This window comes from Homalodisca vitripennis, chromosome X, assembly GCF_021130785.1.
Source record: "Homalodisca vitripennis isolate AUS2020 chromosome X, UT_GWSS_2.1, whole genome shotgun sequence".
NCBI lineage: Eukaryota > Metazoa > Arthropoda > Insecta > Hemiptera > Cicadellidae > Homalodisca > Homalodisca vitripennis.
Genome location: NC_060215.1, coordinates 28752847 through 28775395, shown reverse-complemented (window position 1 = coordinate 28775395; position 22549 = coordinate 28752847). Strand labels below are relative to the sequence as shown.

Below are 22549 nucleotides of genomic sequence, written 5' to 3'. Positions count from 1 at the left end.
AATTTTGGTGATATTTATATAGGTGCTGATTATATTTGAGTTGAAATGAATTAAAAAATCTTCGAGAGTGAAATACGCATTAAAAACAATAATTAATATTTTTGGATCGAATTTCTTCATGAATTATGGTATCTCTTAAAGAAATTATCTTATGGAACTCATATATAAATGGGTAAATAAAAAGTTGCCCTTAATTAAAGAACTGGCATTTTCGAGTAACCGTGTTGTTGCTCATGTTGAATGAAAATATGTAACAACATTCACAGACTTAAAAACTTAATAAGAAAATGATTATACAAAAATATATTCATCTCTAATGAAGTATACTGACCTGTAGTTTTTGGTTTACCATCGTACAGTATCTGTACAGCATGGCCAGATTGAGAGGACCAAAATCGGAGTAGAAATTTTCATATACTAACTCTTCATCTATACAAAAGTAATGAGTATTTGGTGTTGATTTTGGCTTTCCAGTGGACACCCTCAGAGTGACGAAATAAAAACGATCTGCAACAAGCCACATAATGTTGCTACATTCACAATAAAAATACATAAAACCCTTATAATAAATCAATAATTCTAACATCCATGCAACAATTTCCCTTTGTCTGCGATCTGAAAACAAAAATATTGAATTTGATTACAAATAAGAAAAAAAGAATACTTCTTTCACATAAAAGCAGGTATTCATAATCCACAGATTACAGATTGCTGTACACTTTGCTGTACTTTTAACAATTCCTAAAGACAAGGATCCTTATTACTGTATCTGATTCAAACCAAATAAAAAAAACAATAAATTTACTTTAATAAAGCTAGACAAGATCACCTACTTATCCATTGCTAACGGCTTGGATACTTTTAAACGTGCTACTACAATAATAGACAATAATGATTCATTTAACATTACGTATACTAAACTAAAGCTCCATTTATATTGCCAAATATTAACTCAAATAAGTTAATAACTAATTAACAAAAAGTTGCCTAGAATTAAGTGAACAATGAATTATTTCCTCACCTCATAACGACAGTAATGAATGTCATATTATTAACTACTGGATCTTAATTAAAAAAATCTATCCACGGAATTCAAAGGGTACCTTTTAAAAATTTATGCTCAGGGTTAAACTTTAAAAAAAGTGATGTTCAATTTGTCATAAGATGCAACTGTAGAATTTCATAACTAAACATGGCATAGTAACTGTGAGGTGTGTTGAAAAAGTAACAGGAATTTTTAAGTTTCTTGGATTTGAGAGTCCGACTGTCAAGATTTCTTTTATTATGTTGATACTTATGCTCCTGAAGTATAATAAAATTTGCAGCTGTATTCGTTGCTTACTTTTTCAGTGGCAGCTGCTAAAATTTAGCTGTGAAAGGTAATTTAAAAATAAAATTACTCATCTAATATAACCAAATTAAAAATATATTTATTTTTAATGCACACTGGCAAAATTTCACCATGGTTGTTGGAAAGAAAGACAGAAGTTAATAGACATTAAGACTTCAATTTAAAATCCCTAATGATACAACTGAATGCAGAGGCAAAAAACTGAATATTATTAAACTATGCTATTGTGTAATGAAACAGTACTGTACATTCCATTTTGGGTAAACAAATAAAAGGGATTATCTTCTTACTTGTGTATTACGTTTGGCTTAGAACAAAAGTCAAATTTTGTGGACAAGAGTGATCCCGCGAGGTGCATGTTGTCAAGATCATCTGCTATGGTCCGTTACTCCCGGTGGGTTCGTATTGCGGGGGTAATACAGCAAGGATCGTACTGTCATGAACGTTCCCAGCTATGGTCGTACTCACGGGGGAGGTCCGTATTTTTTTTTGCGGGGGGTAATACAGCAAGGATCGTACTGTTCATGAAAAACGTCCAGCTATGGTCGTACTCACGGGGTCGTATTTGCGGGGGTAATACAGCAAGGATCATACTGTCATGATCGTTCCGTTAGGATCATAAAATCAAGATCGAACCTCAAAGAGACGGTGATGTCGCTTAATTTAAGATAGTGTTCACTGGGTTGTTAATTTATACACCTAAGTCAAAGTCAAAGTCAAAGTCAAAATATCTTTATTTACATTATGTACATGGGTACAATAAATAGTGTCACTACAACTAAGTTACATAATTGGATGATTATAGTAGATTATGAAATGAAATGAAAAATGAAATGAAATATCCTTTATTCAAGAGGCGGAGATTATGTTGTTTGAATAAAAATTCTTCAAATGAATAAAATGCTTTTCTAACTAAATAATCTTTTAACATTGATTTAAATTTCTTAATATCTTCAACTCTTGTTATTGTTTTTTGAATTGACTTAAAAAATTTTATTCCTGCATTAGAAGTTTTTTTTTTGTATAAAATTCTAAATTGTGTCGTGGTATTACTAATTCCTTCTTATTCCTAGTATTGTAAGTATGGGTTTCACAATAAATTTTAAATTTAGATTGATAGATCCTAACATACATAACACATTCTAAAATATAAAGGCTATGCACTGTTAAAATATTTAGTTCCGTGAAATTATTTTTCACTGACTCATCATTCTTCATTTTCAACATTATTCGTAGTGCTTTTTTTTTTGCAAAATTAGAATTTTATTTAGGTTTTGGTTTGTGGTTCCTCCATACACTCCTATCCCATTGCAATGTGGGATTGAATATGTGCATGGAAAACCATCTTTAGTACTGACAAACTGCATAAATAAGAAAGTCTTTTTGATAGCAAATAACCCAGAATTTATCCTCTTAATTATCTGTTTAATATGTAGATTCCAGCTAAGGTTTTTGTCTATTGTTAGACCGAGAAATTTTGTGTAGGAACTTGATCCAAACTGGAATCGTTTATATCAATATGTTAGGATTTAAACGTTTTCTGTCTTGTTTTTGTGTTAAAAGAAATAAAATTAGTTTTATTTTACGGTATTTAAAACTAATTTGTTGTCATGAAAAAATTGTTGTACATTTGAGAGTTGCAGATGTGCAGATATCTCCAATTCGACTTCTGTTTTTGCAGATATAATGAGATTTGAGTCATCTGCAAATAGGCACAGCTGGTTTTTTTGAACTTTCAAGATTACTAAGGCAGTTTGGCATATCCTTTGTATAACATATAAATAATATAGGACCTAAAATAGACCCTGGGGTACTCCATTTTTTACTAATTGGGTGCTTGATTTAAATTTTAGTAATTTGTTATTTTTTATGTGAGTTATTTCAACGTATTGTTCTCTTTCAGATAGATATGACTCGAACCACTTTAAATGAATATTAATGGATACCTAAATTTTGCAATTTGTTAAGTAAAATTTCATGAGATATGCTATCAAAAGCCTTTGATATGCGTCCATGAATATTCCTGTTACATTATCATTTTTGTCGACTGACTCTATTACAGACTCAGTGAATTCTATCAATGCAGTTATAGTAGATTTATTTGGTTCTAAAACCGTGTTGTTCCTTGTCATAAAGATTATTTATTTCTAAATGTTTGACCAATCTATTGTACATGGTTCTTTCAAAAATTTTTGAAATTGATGGTAAAATTGAAATTGGACGATAATTTTGAATGTCCTGTTACAATACCTTTTTTGTAGATAGGTACAACCTTAGACAATTTTAACTTACTAGGAAAATATGCCAGTAATGAGAGAAGAATTTACCAAATGCATTAATGGTTTAATTAAAGAGCTTTTTGCAAATTTTATCAATTTTCATAGGCACTCCGTCATACCTGCTACAAGAATTATTTTTGAGTGAGTCAATAATTTGATTCAGTTCTTCTACACTCAAGGGCGGGCATTGAAATTTGAAAGACGTTATATTTATGTTCTCAGACTGTGGTTGTAATGAATTTGAAGGAAGGTCTTTTAACAGTGCATCTGTCCACATTTATAAAATAATCATTAAAGGATTTGCAATTAGAGATGGTTCAGTAATAGATGAATCTTTTGATTTAATTACAAGATTGCCTTCACATTTATATCCATTCTTTTTTGTTTCATTATTTATAATTTGCCATGTTGTCTTGTTAATATTTTCTGAATTTTTTTATTTTAGTGTCGAAATAATTTTTGTTTACATTTTATTAATTTTGAGTTGTGTTGCCTAGTTTTAATTCTTACTTTCATTTTTAAGGTTTCTGATTTTTTCAACCTTGACAACTTATTGAGGTGTATAATTTCATTTTTTTCATCTTTCAGTTCGTCCGTAATCCATGTCTGTTTTTTATTTCCTTTTTTAATTTGCACAAGAGGGAAAGCAGAGATCAAAATAGTACCTAAAGATACTATCAAAAACAATCATACTTTTCATCTATCGGAGAACAAAAGCCAATCTTCTTTTTCTAATAGAGATTTGAATAATGTCATATTGTCAATTGAAAATTTTCTTCCTACAAAGGTTAAATTTTGTTCAGATTTTACTTGAATTTGTAAAAGTTCGAGCATTTGCGCATCGTGATCAGACAAGGCTGTTATAATTCCAGAGACTTTAATTTCATTTTTATTATTAAAATTTGTCAGAAAATTGTCAATACAAGATTCAGATGTTTGTGTCACTCTGGTTGGAAAGTCAACTAAAAAATTCATTCCATGTCGATTTAGAATGTTCTTAAGATCTCTTGTCTCCTTAGATTCATCTAACATGTTAATGTTAAAATCTCCTGTAATGGTTAGGATATTTGTCCTTCCCTACAAGAAATTCTATAAGAAAGTTTAATCTCTCTAAAAATTTGTTATTTTTAACGAATAACGTTTATCCTATATACATCCTATATATATCCTATATAACGTTTAAACCTAAGCATACGTTTATCTACAACATCAAATTCATAATGCGTAATTTCCCAGTGAAACAGTAAACAGCTTTACATTAGAAAGATTCAAGAAAAATGTGAAGATCTGCTTTACAAATGTACTTCTACACAATGTAAAATAACGCAATTTTGGACACAAATTTTTCATACTCCTGTTTCCAAAAAAGTTTCTTGTATCGTGATTTGTATGGTCTACCTGCTTTTGCTGGTAAAAGTAGAACGGTATCTCCAAATTTGATGTTCATTTAAGTGTGTCACTGTTTAACAATCCAGAATAATTCAGTGTTTGAGAAACGTATCAAAGTACATGCATCAGCTGATGTTTAAGTAGTATCTTTAACAGAAGATATTGGCCTGGGTTGAATTTATCTTCTTGGCCTGGGTTATGGGCCTCATTGTAGTACGTGGAATAAGAATTTCATAAACAAGAAAAAAAACATTTTAGTTACAAATCAAGTTTTGTGATAAACCTTATCAAGAGTGATAAATTTACTCCCAAGGCCAATTTCTGGTAGTTGTGATATTTTAGGTGTGATATTGTTACGATCAGTGCAAAGGGAAGTGACTCTTGTGCATTGTCAATCACAATGAACTCTATTGACGTAATCACCCTCTCAATCAAACAACTAGCCACAACTCCAATCTAGTTGGCAAGCTGCGTGCTGGTGCTGATTGTTTGCATTTGTCTATTTATGGTGACATGCTAAAAGTGTACACAAGTGGGTGCGCAAATAAGGCTAAAATATCAACCAAAAGCAAACTAATTTTCATATAAGAGTGAAAAACTCTGAATATTTTTTAAAACCATATAAAACTTTACAAATTCACCTCACAATTTGATATACACGTTTTATTGAAATTAGGACATGTTACTAGATCCCTTTCCCAAAACAAGCAGCATGCACATCCCTGAGAGAAACAATTAAACAAGTTAATTTTGGAATTAATTAAGATTACATATCCGGAGTGGTTTTTGACCAATTATAAGTTTTTAAATATGTTTTTTACTAACCATATTACAAAGATACACTAAGAATAATTTGTAGCAGATTTTTAATAAGATAATTTTTATCAATCAATCTCTTAATTTCCTAACAATAAAGCTTTGGTACAATCTCTTAGTGTTATGGTTATGGAAGTACTTAATACTTTTACTTTGTACATTCATTAATACTACAGGTATAAACCAGAGATACTTAATATTATACAGGCTGTTTACGAACTTTTTGAAAATATTTTGGGAAATTGTTCTTCGTGTCAAGACAAAAAAAAAAATGTAACATAATATGGGTCAGAAATGCTGAGTTTACTGTCTGCCTGACTATGTTTTATTATTTTTTTATTATTTTAATTTTGCATTTCAGATAAAGCCTTATAAATAAAAAACTCAAATTTGGCACAATTATACTTTTGCAGTCTCAAATCAAGAGAGACTGCCATCTCATATCACGTTTCAACATGACAGACGGTTGAAGTTTTTAAAACTTAATACCATAAAAAACAATAAGATCATGAAAATTTGTAAAGAATAATAATAAAAGTTGTTAAATGTGATTACAAAAGATTTTGACACCTAAAACATCAAAAATGGCCAAGAAACAATGTACTGTAGATGTGATCTTTTAACTGCTGTAATGCATGGAACAATTATCGTTGTTTACATGTTTAGGGCATCATAAACCGTGCATTACAACCATTAAAAGCTTATATCTACATTATTTATCGACAGATTTTTATGATTTAGGTATCAAAACAGTTTTTTAGTACCCAACACCCAGAATTATGAACTCTGTATTAAAGTTATATTAAGTTTAATACTGCACTTGAGCTGGGCTAGTTTGTCAATTTTAAGAGATCAACCTTATCAATAAGGTAGGTCAGAAATGTAAACTTATCACAGAGAGTTTAGTTATTAGAAGATGAGATAAGGTTATCATGAAGTTAAGCTTCACTATACCATTCATTACATGTTTCAGGATTTTGTGCAAGATAAGTAAGTAGGAATTGTTTACAGCAGATAAGATAAGACTATCAAGTAGTAAAGCCTGGCCGTGGAAATTGTGTCTAAAGCATTAATTTGCACCCGAAAGGTATCGTTTGACTCTTAACTTACTGTGTGAACAAATTGAATTAATTCATAAAAAGAATAATTGTAATTTCTTGAAGTCGAGGATGTAAAATGTACGATATAAACTGTAACAACGAAATTTACTTTTGTCATTAAGTGTTCAGTAACAACCTAAGGCAGTTTAAACAGCAGAAGACGTCCTGGATAGCAAGGCAAATAAAAGTACTTGTTGGAATGTGCAATGTGAACCAGCACTAATTGACATCATACTGAACACCATAACTCAAGTACAGGATATAGCATGCAGAGAATACTTTTTAGCGTATTTGTCATGATATGTAATTTTGATGTAATTTTGAAAGTTGATAATACTGATCAGAATGGTGACAGGGGATGTAGAAACCTCTGCTTGAACGTATAAGGTACAATTACATTCAGCTACTCCAGCGAACAGTTTATTCTTTTAAATAACTTCTCAATAGTAAAATTCTGAGTCTATTATCTTGTACAAGAAAAGGATGTGTTGAATTAGATGTTTTATTCGTGATGGATAAATCAAATACTTTGCCATTTCCTGTGTAGGAACCTGGGAGTGTCTATAACCGAACCTTACACCTGCCCAGGTCAAGAACCTTTTTTGGAAATGTTCTAGTTCTTTTCTTAAGTATACCATAAGTGAGGAACATGAGCATATACATCAATTAATGAATGAGGCTTGGGTGTCATAAAATTAAATGTTGACTATTCAAAAATTACAATGAGAATTTAAAAATCATTGTTTCAAAAACTTCATACCTGCTTTTCATTGTAATTTACCAAACCTAACTAACCCTCTTGTACGTGCTCCATTAACCTTACATATGTGCACGTAGGTACAAATTACTCCATGGTTTGTAAAATCAACCCCAAGAGCCTGTATCGCTATTGTGAATGTCCACACTCCAAATATGTTCCATGGACTCACTGTTTCAACAGAAAATAAACACTATGGCAATGCTGATTGGATGCCAAGCAATATCTTGTTTTTGTATTTTTAACTTATAAATCACTGCTCAGCATCAATGTAGCGAGAGTAAGAGCAAAGGTTAGTTTAAATCAAATACATAAGAGGAAGTTTTAGTTTAGTTCTCCGAACCATTCTTTACAAGGTTAGTTTACATAAAATACATAAGAGGAAGTTTTAGTTTAGTTCTCCGAACCAATCTTTACAAGGTTAGTTTGCATAAAATACATAAGAGGAAGTTTTAGTTTAGTTCTCCGAACCAATCTTTACACTTATCTCAAAATGAGTTTTTTCTCCGTATAACAGTAAATAATAAACACAAATATAATCTGTACCAAGAAGTGGGGAAATAACACATGTTTCTTTACAAAAAGTGAGAATTAGATTCTTTGGGACATCAGATTAAACAAGTTTTTACAACCATTTAAGCTCTTTCACATTGTATACCGCACAGCCACTCCTTAGAATTAAAATTCCATAGTACAAGTTGAAGTATGTCTATTTATAATTAAATTATGTCACCAATAGAACATCAGTATACAGATCTCAAAAGAAAAAAAAGGCAAGATGCTATTTTAAAAAAAAGGCTTGTAAAATGAAATTTTTATGTTAATCCCACTAGTATTTCAATACATCTGTCAGAAGCGGTTAACATAATGAAAAGCCTTTTGTATATGGAACTTGAATTTTATTGAAGAGGTATTTGATTTGTTTTGAAAATCAAATACCTCTTCAATAAAATTCAAACTCACAGTTTGCTGATGCATAATAATTGACTTTTTTAACCTAAAATTAGTTACAAAACATGAACACATAATAAATACAAGAGAGGAAGAAAAACTCTCAATCAGAGCTTGTTTGTCATCTTTGTGTGTTTGCTTTGGTACAAGTAATAATGTGTTAGCTCGATTAGTTCTATAAAAGGAATAAATAGGTTAATGAAAAACGTTTAAAAAAGTTTCTATAAAATCCTTTGTTATAACTGATAAAATGGAGATATTTTTATTGTTTATTGGTAACTGTCATCGGCACATTGACCTGATTTTATTTGAATTACACATTTAAATTTGGGAGTTAACTTATACCTGTCAAAAGGACGTCCCTTAAGAAGTGGATTCGGTACCTCCACTGTAACTTTTCCATTTCTAATTTGATGCCTTGTAAATTTCAAAGCTTGTGTAATTAATGATATTGAGTAGTATTCCACTACAATTAGGTCAAACATGAAATTGCTTGGGCTTGGATACTTCTTTATTCATGATGGCAGAACAGAACTATTTACTGAGATGTCCCAAAAGGAGAAAAGCGATATTATATATAACAACACAACACTGAAACAACCTATTGTCAAACAAACTTATGACCACTTCTTGGAATACCATATTAGGATGAGTTAATTTACATTCTAATCAACAATTCAATCACCGCACACAACAACCTCATATCCAGATTAGACCTAGTTGCCTTACTCATTTTAATACATACACTATGACTTTAGCTGAAGAGACCTTGAAAGCCAACAATCCCTCGATGATTCAAAGAGAGTTAACCCATTGTAACGGAAGAAGTTACTTATTACCTTCTCACCTACTTCTCAAAAATAATTCAAAGATTTGAAGGTAGAATTTAACTCCAGATCACGTTCTTTTTATTCTCTTTTTAGTCTCAGATTCCAGAAGTCAAGTCTAAGACAGCATCAGATACCAGATGCTGCAATAAAAAGAAGTGAACAGAAGCCAAATTCAACCTTCAAATTGAATCAACCCTTCCTAGCATAGCTACATTATTGGTGTTACTCAAACCATAGATGTCATTCAAAAAATGAACTAATATTATCCAGCTGGGGTAGATGATATCTCTTCTAGGCTGCTGAAGCTCTGTGAAATTGATTTGTGTGGTCCTCTGGTAGACATCTTTTTTTTCGTATAAGTGAAAAAAGTCCAAAGTTGGTTCGTTATATAAAGAGGGGAATGTGACGTAACAAACTTCAGACCAATTTCTCTAAATCTATCCGTAACAAAGGTAATAGAGAAAATTATGCCAATACTACCGTACTGCACTGGTGGATTTATAGAGCAAAATGTAAACATCATTGAGGATGGAAAAACTGTCACCAGCACTTTTTTAGATCTTAGCAAGGCATTTGTCTCCTTGAACCACAATCATCTTTTGGAAAAGCTAGATAGCTTAGGAATCAGAAGACTACTGCAAAGTGGTTCAGGAGTTACTGGAAGAAAGAAAGCAGATTGTTGAACAAACCAACATATCAGGGATCAATAAAGAATGCCACATCTACTCCATTGAGAATAAAAAGAGGAGTTCCACAGTGTTCTGTCCTGGGACCTTTTCTATTCATTCTCTTCATCTCAGACCTTCCAAAATATGTTGAAGCCTATTGTCGACCAGTTTTGTACACTGATGACACAGCTCTACTTACCCCCACAAATACAGCTGAAAGCCTGGAGATCAAAACTTTCAGTTACCATGGCTTAGGAATACTGTGTTAAAAATTATCTTGTTTTCAATAAAGGGAAAATGAGCAAGTGACCTTCGGATGACACAAAGATGAAGTATCAGGACCACCTAACCTCACATTGATTGAATCAACAAATAACTTTGTACGACTAATGATAATTGACTAATGGTAATTGACTATCATGGAATGCTCATATTGACTTCCTCTGACATAAATTGGATAGGCCTTTTACTCATATCAAAGATCCTTTACTCAGATCTTTTTTATTTTCGTATTAAAAAGTCTGATCAAGCTATATTAACAGCTACCACGCTTTTTTTGAAAGCCATTTTCACCATGGTATAATGGTATGGAGTGGCTCATCAAGTAATAATCTTTAGGGTCGTCATTCTAGAGAAGTGTGTCTTAAGAGCAATGGCAGAGCTGCAAACCTCAAGATAGTTGGAGACAAACTTAAAAAAGTCTCAAAATCTTGACAGCACCAATCCTAGGGATCTGAACAAAACTTAAAACAGACTTGGTGATTTTCTTAACAACAAAACAAGAAGTGCACATGGCTTCTTTGCCTTACCAGTACCAGAATGGAACTCTTCACAAGAAACCCTCATTACCACCATCTGAACTCAAGAGAGAGGACTCCAAGTACCTGAACACACAATTACGAAAATGGATACTTGCAGATGTAATCTACAACCTGGATGAATTCAAATGCCCCAGGGCTTCCATATCACTTTCTAGAGGGATTCTTGTCCACAAAACTTTAAGACTTATACAAATTTAAATGTTGTATGCCTTATTTTACTTAACTCACTTAACTTAATAACATGTATGATACTATAATTTCTCAATTAAACTGATAATAAAGAGTATTGACTATTGAGTATTACCATAACCTTACAATAGGCTTCCAAATTATATGCTGACAGTTTGTTCAATATCATCTGAATGAATATCTGGAATCGGTTTAATGGACAAAATAGTTAGTTGACAAAACTGACCAACAAAAAGAATTAGGTGAAACTGTGCTTTTCTCAAAGGAAATTGCCAATAACTCGCCATTTCTGCAATGGGATTGGCCATTAGCCAATGCATTACAATGAATAAATGTCAAAGTGGAGACATAAAGAAGTGTTGCAATTGTAGAGTGACCTCTTAAACAAGAGCCACACATTACAAAAAATGTTCTTTGCAATTCTTTTCAGCAGTGATTACCAAACTAAATTCAATCAGCAAAGCTTTCCATTTTATGAAGGATTAGATATGGCTTTGCAATAAAATATAAACATCTCTTTTTTGTTTGATGCAAGTATCTATCTTCATAGTATTTAAAAATATATAAATACATAGTTTTTGTTTTGTTTTTTACATTGCCAGCATTTAACACCAGGTGTTTGTCTTTTGTTATACTTATTGTTTTTAAATGTACTATTCTTTCATATTTGGAATGTTAAACTGTTATAATCTACTTTCATATTTAACTACAATGCTTATTGTGATTTGGTCTCTGTGTTTGGCTTGTACAATTTCTCTTAAAGGTAATAAACCGAATGCACTCCAGTACTGGTGATGATGTACTATGATATTGTAATGTAACTATTTTCTTACTTTCTCTCTTTTTCTTTAAAATGGTTATTATTTTCAGTACCTACTTCGTTATTTTCGTTCACTATATGCTCTAGTTATTATCAATATCATTTTTAATCGTGGCTTTAATTGGTCAGAATAAATTAGCCTACTGCTAAGGATGTGAAACAATAAGTATGAGCAGGCCACATACAAAATATAAAATATTGATTTGTATGCTATTTTAAAACCCTAATTTGTAGCCTGCAATAGTTTTAAATTGTGGAATATAAAGTTGAAACTTAATAAGTAATGCCTAATTTATAAGAGAGTATTAATATTTGTAGCTATTATGAATATGAGTATATAACATAGCATTATGAATATGAGTATATAACATAAAACATTCAATTTGACAAGGCTAATAAAGGGCTATAGAGGAAATTATTGGATTTTAAGTTAGCTAACAATATATTTCATACTAATTTGTACAAGAGTATTGGTTTTTATAAATATTTCAAACATAAATCATAGCACACAATTCGGTCAAGCTAATAACGGGCTATACAGGAAATGATTGAATTTTGTGTTAACTAACAATATATTTTATACTAATTTGTATGAAGGTATTAATATTTGTAGCTTTTACAAACATGAGCGTTAGCATATTCAATTCTGTCTAGCTATACAGGAAATTATTGAATTTTGAGTTAGCTAACAATATATTTTGTACTAATTTGTATGAGAGTATTAATATTTGTATCTTTTACAAACATGAGTGTTAGCACATTCAATTCTGTCTAGCTATACAGGAAATTATTGAATTTTGTGTTCTAGATAACAATATATTTTATACTAATTTGTATGAAGGTATTAATATTTGTAGCTTTTACAAACATAAGCGATAGCACATTCAATTCTGCCTCGTTAATAACTGGCTATACAGGAAATTATTGAATTTTGAGTTAGCTATATTGAATATATTTTGTACTAATTTTTATAGGTATTAATTTACAACTTTTACATTTTTACAATTTTACATTACAATTTATTAATTTCCTTGTATATGTTTGTAACTGTACATTTAAAAAATGCCAAACACGTTTAATATATATTAACTTTCACCTTGGTAAAAATGACAATACCTTGGTAATAACTAATAGGCTACTAGATAAGTACCGTACTGATGCTAAATGAAAGTTTACTATGTAACATTTTAACATTATGGGAATATTATCATTTGTTATGTTACCAAGTTGCATCCAATCTATTCACTATAAAATTAACCATGTTGTTAAATATAAACTTTATGAAATTAAACATAGACCTTGGTCTGACAGCATTAATGTACTTTGCTTGAAAATTACGTCATATGCTCGATGGATCCAAGGATTAACTTAAACTATACTCTAGGCTATCTGTCCTGACTTTCTACGACAGTGACTCAAATGTTTTTTCACACTTCTTACTTTTACGCATGTTAAGATAAACTAATATTTATAGTTACTGCTAGCTCTAATACTTATTTTTTAGTTTAAATTTATAATCAATACTGATATACTTCCAGACCATAGGATTGTTTTCTATTGGGTCAGTATCGGAATAGTCCTATGGATTAACTTTTTTTATAAAATATGTACGTATAATATAGTGTTAAAAATTAATAACATAATGGTTACTTTATGATATTATTCATGTCTAAGCTATGTGATGTGATTTAATACAGAAAACATAGATACAGGTTCAGTGGGTGTACATAGGCTATTCCAAACAGATATAGGCTAGTCTATCTAGAATTTCACAAGCATAGATTTAAAATGTACTTACCTTTAATAAACTCGGAGGCACTCACAACAGGTAACGAACCCAAGTCTAAATTGTATTGTTTTTCCATTGTCAAGGCTTTTTGGACACAAGTTTCATGGTTAAGAAAGGGTTAGAATACGGCTTGGGTGCACTCTTTTCCTGTAATTTTAATTTGAGAGTTCAAATAGAAGTCTTGATTTTGTAAAGGTATCATTTTTGGTTATTTACCATTACAGACGAAAACACTGTTATACACCAAACTGTTTTGCATTACTGCTAAACCTGAATTCTGCAAAGAAGGAAGAACCGTTACACTCCTATTTTCTAATTTCGTGACACATTTCAACAGTTTACATGGGCCGATTTAAATTTGATTGAAATGTGTGTTAAAAATAAACATGGGAGCCACATTTGGACAGTCTTCTTTCATAAGATACTCCCATTTACATGAATATAAACTAGGTTTGATTATGTTTACGTTAAAACCCGAGGCAGTTGGGACCATTCAAACCTACACATACACAGCCACCTAGCTATCAATTAGTCGTCACGACGCATGACCTAACATACACCAACGCACAGTTCAGAATTGAACTGTTTGCCAACTTTATAAAATATCAACGTTTGGATATTATTTGTAGCAAACGGTAGATTGTTCAAATATATCTAAAGTTACTCGAACTTCCGTTTCGATCGCCTTCAAATAATTTACAAGGCCGTTGTAACGACCTCATTTTTCAGGAATCAGGCTAAAGTGGCGGGAAAACTAGAGATGATAGAAATCTTCCTGAAGTCTAGACGGTAAATTTTTCTTCCGAGTTCCAAGTGGTCTCGTTCTAAACTGAAAGTGGTAGGAAGAAGAGAGAGTAGTACCAGACCACACCAATTTAGACACCTACTCACAATCAGCATCAACCTTGCCAGCCCACTATTATTCTGTTAAATCTATACTCACACGATAGTTATTTTACTTGACTAGCCCAATTTAGACACCTACTCACAATCAACCTCAATCTTGCCAGCTCACTATTTCCTGATCTATACTCACACGATAGTTAATTTATTTGAATGGCCCGATAGTTATTTTATTTCACACCTACTAACAATCAGCATCAACCTTACTGTCCAGCCAGTATTATTCTCTTAGATATATATACTCATACGGTAGTGATGTCACTTGACAAGTGCAATTTAGACACTAAACAGCCAGCATCAACCATGCCAGCCCACTATCATTCAGTTAAATCTATACGCACACGTTAGTTATTTTACTTGACTAGTCCAAGATAATGCACAATATGTTTTTAAATTATTCATTTATATATCATAATTATATCCATATAAACATAGCTACGATATGCAAGAATACAAACAAATGTATATCTTATACAAGAATAGGAAAAGCACGAGTATTAGTTCAACTGTAAAGTGCAAAATAGAAACCCCAGTAGTCATTTAATTAAATGTCTACACATTCCTAGTGTTCATATTAAATTCCATTGTTGTCTTTTGTTATTTAAACAGTTTTTAAACCGAAACAATACAATAAACAGTTATAGTTTGTTTGAACTATAAATAAACAATTCTTATCATTGTAATGTAGGCTACATTGTTTTGCCCTTCCGCACAAATCCAAATTTATTGCATTTTAAATGAAAAGGTAAGTTATGAAAAAGGGTTAGAATAACCATAAAGCAAGTTTGAACGGATATTCATAAAATATGTTGCTAAAATTTTTATTTTCGAGTTTTAATCTAAAAGAAAATTGTAAAAAGTACACTAAATGTTTGTTTTAAACCATTCTTGGGTTTATTTAGTAAAAAAAAAATGCAACTATGCAATTAGATTTAGTATTAATTTAGTGTATTTTACTGACACTTATTTTAACTCGTAACTACTGAAATATTGACGTTTGAGTAAAAGTGTCATCCAGTTTTATTCTTCTATTACGATACAGAATCTAACCTTAAAGTGTATGGTCGGGAAGTCGGATTCCCGAGAAATTAAACCGATTGAACACTACGTTCCATTGTAGTGCTGCCAACTTAACAGTTTTTACCTAAATTTAGGGAAAATTACAAGTAGGTACATACGAGTCGGCGAAAAAAGACAAGTAACTAGATAATATTTTATTTGTGGTTAAGTTGAATGGCTGTTACCTACCAGTTATTAAAAAATATTAAATTGAACTCTAATAGTAACATTTTGCATTAATAAGGGGAATTCTCGACGGAAAACCTCGAATTATTGTTATGGTAAAAAAATAAAATCTAATAGTTTTACTTTATTTTCATATAATTTTTTAAAATTATGAAATAAAAATATTGTGATTTGATATTCGGAAAGATTGGAATATAATAACGTAGAAAAGGAATAGTGCTGCTATGAAATAAAATGTTATTGTTTATTTATTTATTATTATTTATTGATGTTTATATTAAATAGTATTCATTATTTTGGCGCCTGAGGGAAATTATAATCAGACAGAGGGCGGCCTGCGGCGCCCTTTTTCGTCCCGCGCCTTTCGTCCGGCGCCGTGGACTGCAACGCCCTTTTCCATCCGGCGCCGCGGACTGCGACGCCCTTTTCCATCCGGCGCCGCGGACTGCGACGCCCTTTTCCATCCGGCGCCGCGGACTGCGACGCCCTTTTCCATCCGGCGCCGCGGACTGCGACGCCCTTTTTCATCCGGCGCCGCGGACTGCGACGCCCTTTTTCATCCGGCGGCGTGGACTGCGACCCGGCGCCGCGGACCTTTTCATCCCAACCGCGCTCTACCCTAACGCCGCTCCTGCAACAGGTAATAACTGTAAAACAGAGCTGCCATTTCGTACTGGGTTGAGATAGAAAGCTCTAGTTTCCACTGCCCTTCTTCTTTTATCAAGACCTTTTAAATGAGGTTAATGGGTTTTTACATTTAACAATTTTGAGCCACCCTCAAAATCCCATTTTGTAGAAATGAGCAAGTTGTAACAGTGACTAAAAAGATTAACATCTTTATCCATCAACAACTAAACAGAGTATCCATATTTTTAACTCACACTGTATAATAACCACAAAATGTACATTTACAATAACAAAAAAAAAGTTTATGCAAAATTTATATTACCTTCTCAGTTATTTTATATTAAAGACTGAAACATTTCTACTGCACGGCCCTTATCTTTTCATTAAAAATAAGAATAGAAAAGAATAATTTTGTATTTCATAAAAAATACTTCCACAAATAAGTACACAACAAGAAAACAACATACTTTGAACTAACTAATTTGCATTTCACCAGGAACTCATCAGCAGAATATTAACTCAGCAATATCTCAAACCAAAGTTTTTTGTTAGGAATACTTTGCTGCTTTGAATAGTCTAAAAATCCAAACGGCACACATTGTACAACCTTAGTGTGGAATAGTAAACACCTTTCAAGAATTAAGAATCAAGAAGCTTTACTGTCATCAAATACACAAATGTACAATAGACATTGTCATGAACGTAGTAAACATGTATTATAACATAACATATTTATAAACATTATTATCTATATTACAATACAATTGCTTTCCTTTAGGTAGTTGATGTGTTTATAATCTAGAGATAAACATTTTTCTGAAGTTAAAAATAAAAAAGTGATCAACTAAAATACACAAGTTATCAAATATAAATACACAAAAACAGGAAAAAAACAAGTAAGTACCAAAAGTAAAACAAAAGACCTTCAACACTAACATTTAAAATTCAAACAATTAAAATTACCGCTTAAACACATTTACAAATACATAAAAAGTATACATAAAAACAGATACAATAATATTTTTTAATAAAAGAGTTTACAGTTTACATTAATGAACTTATATCACAGTTAGACAATACTCGTAGACAACCTTTTATGTCAAAAACATCAATAAAAAAGTGTAAAAATGGTAAAAGAAAAAATCAAATAAAATGTCGCTAAACTAAATCATGCTTAATTTAAAAAGTCGTCTATATCTAAAAAGTCTTCTACATTGTAGATACAGTTCTTTATCAAAATTTGTTTTATGTTTTTCTTGAACAAATTGACTGGCATAGTTTGAATGAAATTAGGGAGTACATTATCAAATTTAATCCCTTGGTATTGGAAACTTTTCCGAGTTAAACTAAAGGTACACTTGTTATTAAGCAGCCTATGCTTGTTTCTTGTGTCATGATTGTGAACTGCAGCTAATTCATTAAATCTATCTAAATTGCTCCTAACAAACATTAAAATGAATAAAATATACATGGACGGCAATGTTAGTACACCAAGTTTCTTAAAAAAGGGTTTACAATGCTCTTGACTAGAAATGTTACTAATAATTTCTAATGGCCTGTTTTTGTAAAACGAAGAGTCTTTTAGCAGATGGAGAATTACCCCATATAGAGATTCCATAGTTTAGGTGACTTAAAATATGGGCATAGTAAACACTTAACAATACAACACAGGAAACATTATTTCTTACAAACAAAGAGTCAGTCTATGAATACAGAAAACCATGCCCCCTGGAGAGCAATGCTTAAAGGTGCAAAGCAATGCAGTCTTCAAATACCTGAGGATTAATCTTTAAGAAATACAACACTCATACAGGCAAAAAAGTCTGTTTTAGTCTACTTGAAAGAGCAGACATTAAAAGAATAAGCATCTGCAGAGAGGCCACAATGATCATAGTAACTGTAATTTAAATACACTGAAATTAATATATTTCTCATTGATCCACTCACATTTAGCTTACGAAATAAGTATATATGGAGCAACAACAATAAGCAATTTACATAGGTTCTACAAAAAAATTTTTGAGTCATGAAAAATTTAAGGGGATTCCCTACTGAAACTAGTGATTTTCATTAAAACATGTTTAATGATTATAATATGCATTTTGGGTTCCTTTGGTCCTAGAATAATGATTTCCACTGTTATATTTTAAAAATATACATATATTTACCTCCTTTTTGGAATTTTTGAGTTGTTTTTTTAGAAAAATACATGGGATTTTGAATGTCTTATAACTTTGTAACTAATGAACCAATATTATTGCTTATTATCTCATTTTTAAGAACATGACAAGTACTAAGTTTTTGTGCTTGCTGAAGTTTATTTCTCAAAGAGTTTTAAATTTATGGCTATTTTTTATTTAAACTTTTGTTTAACATATAATAATACCATCCACAAAAAGTTTTACAACATTATAAATAATATGTAGTAAAAGTTTCACTGCTTTAGCTTTAATAGCTGAAAAGTTATAAGAACTTTTGTGTGAAAAATATAAAAATTTTAAATCTGCAGGAATCAGCGTTTGAAGTTTACACAAGCTATTTAGTAGCTATAGATGAAAGTAACTTACCATACTGGTACTTGTAGTCGGTGAATGGTATATTTATATATTGAAGACATATGTAGGCCTAATAAACCACTAACAAAAAAGAAAAGGCTATATTTGCTATATTATTACTAAAAAAGGATTGCTGGAGTCTGGTTCTGGCACTGGCTGACTAGACCAAAAGTTGGTGTGCGTGCTCCTCTTCAAATATTATTCACAGTGATGAAAAGTTATATTATAGTAAATGTTATGTTTTTATGGTTTCTTATAAGCCATAGAATTGAAATAAATATAAAAGTTTTGTAAAAATTGGTCATTTTTCAGTAGGGTACAGATTCTGACCCTTAAGATATACAGATTCTGTTATATATATTTTTTCTGAACTTGGAATTCTGACAGTATATGGTTTACACATATTTGAATCAATAATTTATGTATAGCAATTTTTGTATCTGATACTAAAAACTAATGAACATACATATAATACTCGTTTTAATAGATATATCAATCAACACAATGTCGAATTTTACATAAACAAAACATGTTACAGAGGTGTGATATATTTACATAATTTACCAACAAAATTTATAATGGAAACAGATCTGTTGAAATTTAAAAAAGAAGTAAAGGATTATTTAACTAATTTGTCTCTATATTCTTTTAAGAAATATTTAAATAGAAAAACCAATTAATTCATTTAAAGAAGAATTGAAGATAAATCGTAAAGATGTTACCAATTTTTTATTTATATTTTAAAATTATGATTAGTACTTAGTTTTATTGTAGTGACGCTATTCTTTGTGCCTTGTACATATTACGGAATAAAGTGGTTTGACTATGACTATGTATTTAATTTTCTTTCATGTTTTATTTTACTATACACATATTCAAAGTAAAGTTTCAGGATGGGTCTTTTACTGACTATGTTTTAAAGTTCTAAAGGCTAAAAGTGATGTCATTTTGGAGGATAAGTTGTCGATGAGGTTAGACCAATTCAGACATTCAACAATAACTTAAAGAAAAAAGAAATAATCTGAAGAACTAATCCCATGAAATGCTGTAGATGGAGCTTATATTGGTCACTGTTAAATTACATGAAAAACATAAAACCAATATTTAAGACTTTTATAAGTCTTTTAAAAGTCTTAAATATTGGTTTTATGTTTTCATGTAATTTAATTTATCCCATGAACTTTAAAAAACCTACAACTACTTTGATGTAGTGAATTTTTAACTTTTTACATTCAAATGGAGGCAATTTGACAAAAACCATTTGTCAAGACCTAAATGTACACTTATAGCCTTCTGCAGTTTTTTTAGGTTGGGGGCAAAAGATATTGATGTAGTGTCATCGGCATAGCAAACAATAGTGTTGGCTGGAAGTTTATTTATGTAGATAGAGAAAAGAAAAGGACTCAATATCAAGCCTTGAGGAATCTCTAAAGTGACTCACAGCCAAGCTCTGTGTTATTGTCATTGATTCAACAAAGAGACACAGCCTGCTTCTTACCAGCCAAATAAGAAGAAACAAAACAATATTCTACTGTCCAACCCATACATTTGCAATTTACCCAAAACAATTTAATGGTTCACACAATTGAAAACCTTGTGTATATAACACTGACACAATGTAATCTATCCAATCTACCTAGATTAACCACCTAATTGATGGCATGCAATGTTGAATAACCCTTCCTAAATCTAAGATGACAGCTTGAAAAAGATTGTTAGAAAGAAAATGATTATTTAATCAACAAAGATTCATGATTTGAAATATATTAATAATGGTAAGAATTAAGGAAATTGGCCTGTGATTTGATGTGTCTGAGACAGGATTTTTAGATACAACAACTTAAGGCTTTCAGGAAAAACACTCTCAACAAATTATTTATTTATAGTGTGAATAATCTGGAGGATGATATAAATATAGCACTTTTCTTTTAAAACCTTCCATATCAATCCATTCTAGTCACTGGATTTTGAATTATTTTATTTAGAAATTCCTTCAGAGACCTCCTTACATATTTCTGGTTGAAAGTCATAACACTTTTATCAATTTATTTGTTACATCCATCGGATTTGCAATTGTTCTCTGTTATCTATTTAGGTTTCTTAAGAAGTCGCTGATAGACCAAGGTCACCTCTAAAAACCTTTCAAGAAGCGGAGGCTAAATTGTACCTGTCTCAATAATATGCGAAATGTTTTGATTACTTTTGCTTGAAGGATAACTTTTATGCTATTTGGAATTTTATTTAATAAATCAACACTTGAATTAAATGTCAAAATTATCTTACTAAGTAAGAAAAGTTAACATTTACTACATGTACATGCATCCCTGCTGATACCGATGGTTGAGTACAATAAGGATTGCGCTTCTTTGAAAGTTCAGGACAGTCACGATTGAACAAAACAAGAAAAGAAAGTTTAATGTTTATTGAAGAATTGGAAGCAGAATGATGCCTCCTGAACATCAGTCCAAGTTTATTTTTTTAAGAGGAAATTCAACGTCGAGATGTGATTGTTATTTGAACATATCTTCCTACCAGCTGTTGATATTTTTACATGTGATAAAGAAGAAACTATGGTTAATTGTGCAAAATGATCAGACATACTAGTTTCAAAGCCAAATGAATAGCATTGATGAAAATTTAGAGGTGTACTACAGATTATCTTCAATACAGGTGCTTGATCCCCACCGTGTCATTCTAATGTAATATGTGATTTGGAACTATCCAAAGCTGTTTTATTTGGTTTCCTTTAAAAAGTCAGTATTGAATTCTCCTAATACTGCAAATTGATTTTGACTGCCAGCCAGACTATCTCGCGATGCAAAGATTTGTCTTTATCTGACTAAATGTTGTTACTTATATCTTGCACCAAGTTTAAAAATTAAAATATTGTTTTAGCTCCTATATTTACCTTAAGAGAAGGTGCATTTATTCTAGAGATGGGCTAAATCTGTACATATGTGTAAGTAACGGATAATGTTACTCGGCGATACAAATACTGGATACTTGTTACTAGTATTTCCGTATTAGTAACGGTTTAAATACTGGATAATCTAAATCAGTATTTCAGTATTTGTAACGCTTAAAATACTGAGTATTTTCCCCTAATAAACACACAGTTTTGTAAATGCTTTTATGTAATTAATAGTATTAAAAAGTACAGCGCAATTATGTAAGAAATGTATAAACATAATTTATTATTATTATAAAGTTTATACTTTTTGATATGTAATTAATGAATTGTACAATAAATTGAACCTCTGCTTCTTTGAATAGAGTCCAATGGGCTGTTACATTGGGTATTCTTTAAGGTTATGACAATAGAATTCTATATTTTATGAGTAATTTTAATTTTCTTTGGTGCATTTTTGGTACATTAACACATTTTTCTATTACGAAAAAATTAAATAAGCTGTCATTTGAAGTAAAAACATAAAATATCAGAAATCAGAAAACTTTATT

General features: G+C 31.0%; 1 protein-coding gene across 4 annotated transcripts in view; it reads right to left on the bottom strand.

The window, feature by feature from the left end:
• The window catches only part of LOC124368855 (dual specificity protein phosphatase CDC14A-like), an 87587-nt gene extending 72991 nt beyond the window's left edge, over positions 1-14596 (bottom strand). For 2 of the 4 annotated variants that reach the window (XM_046826305.1, XM_046826304.1), the window contains exons 1-2: positions 13770-14587; positions 332-507 (exon numbers count right to left, since the gene is read on the bottom strand). In XM_046826305.1, coding sequence (XP_046682261.1) covers positions 332-507; positions 13770-13836 — 243 coding nt within the window. In that variant the 5' untranslated portion in view covers positions 13837-14587. Of the gene's footprint in view, positions 1-331; positions 508-13769 lie in introns of all 4 variants that reach the window. The other 2 variants (XR_006923014.1, XM_046826303.1) reach the window with 2 other exon arrangements.
• Positions 14597-22549: the final 7953 nt, after the last annotated feature.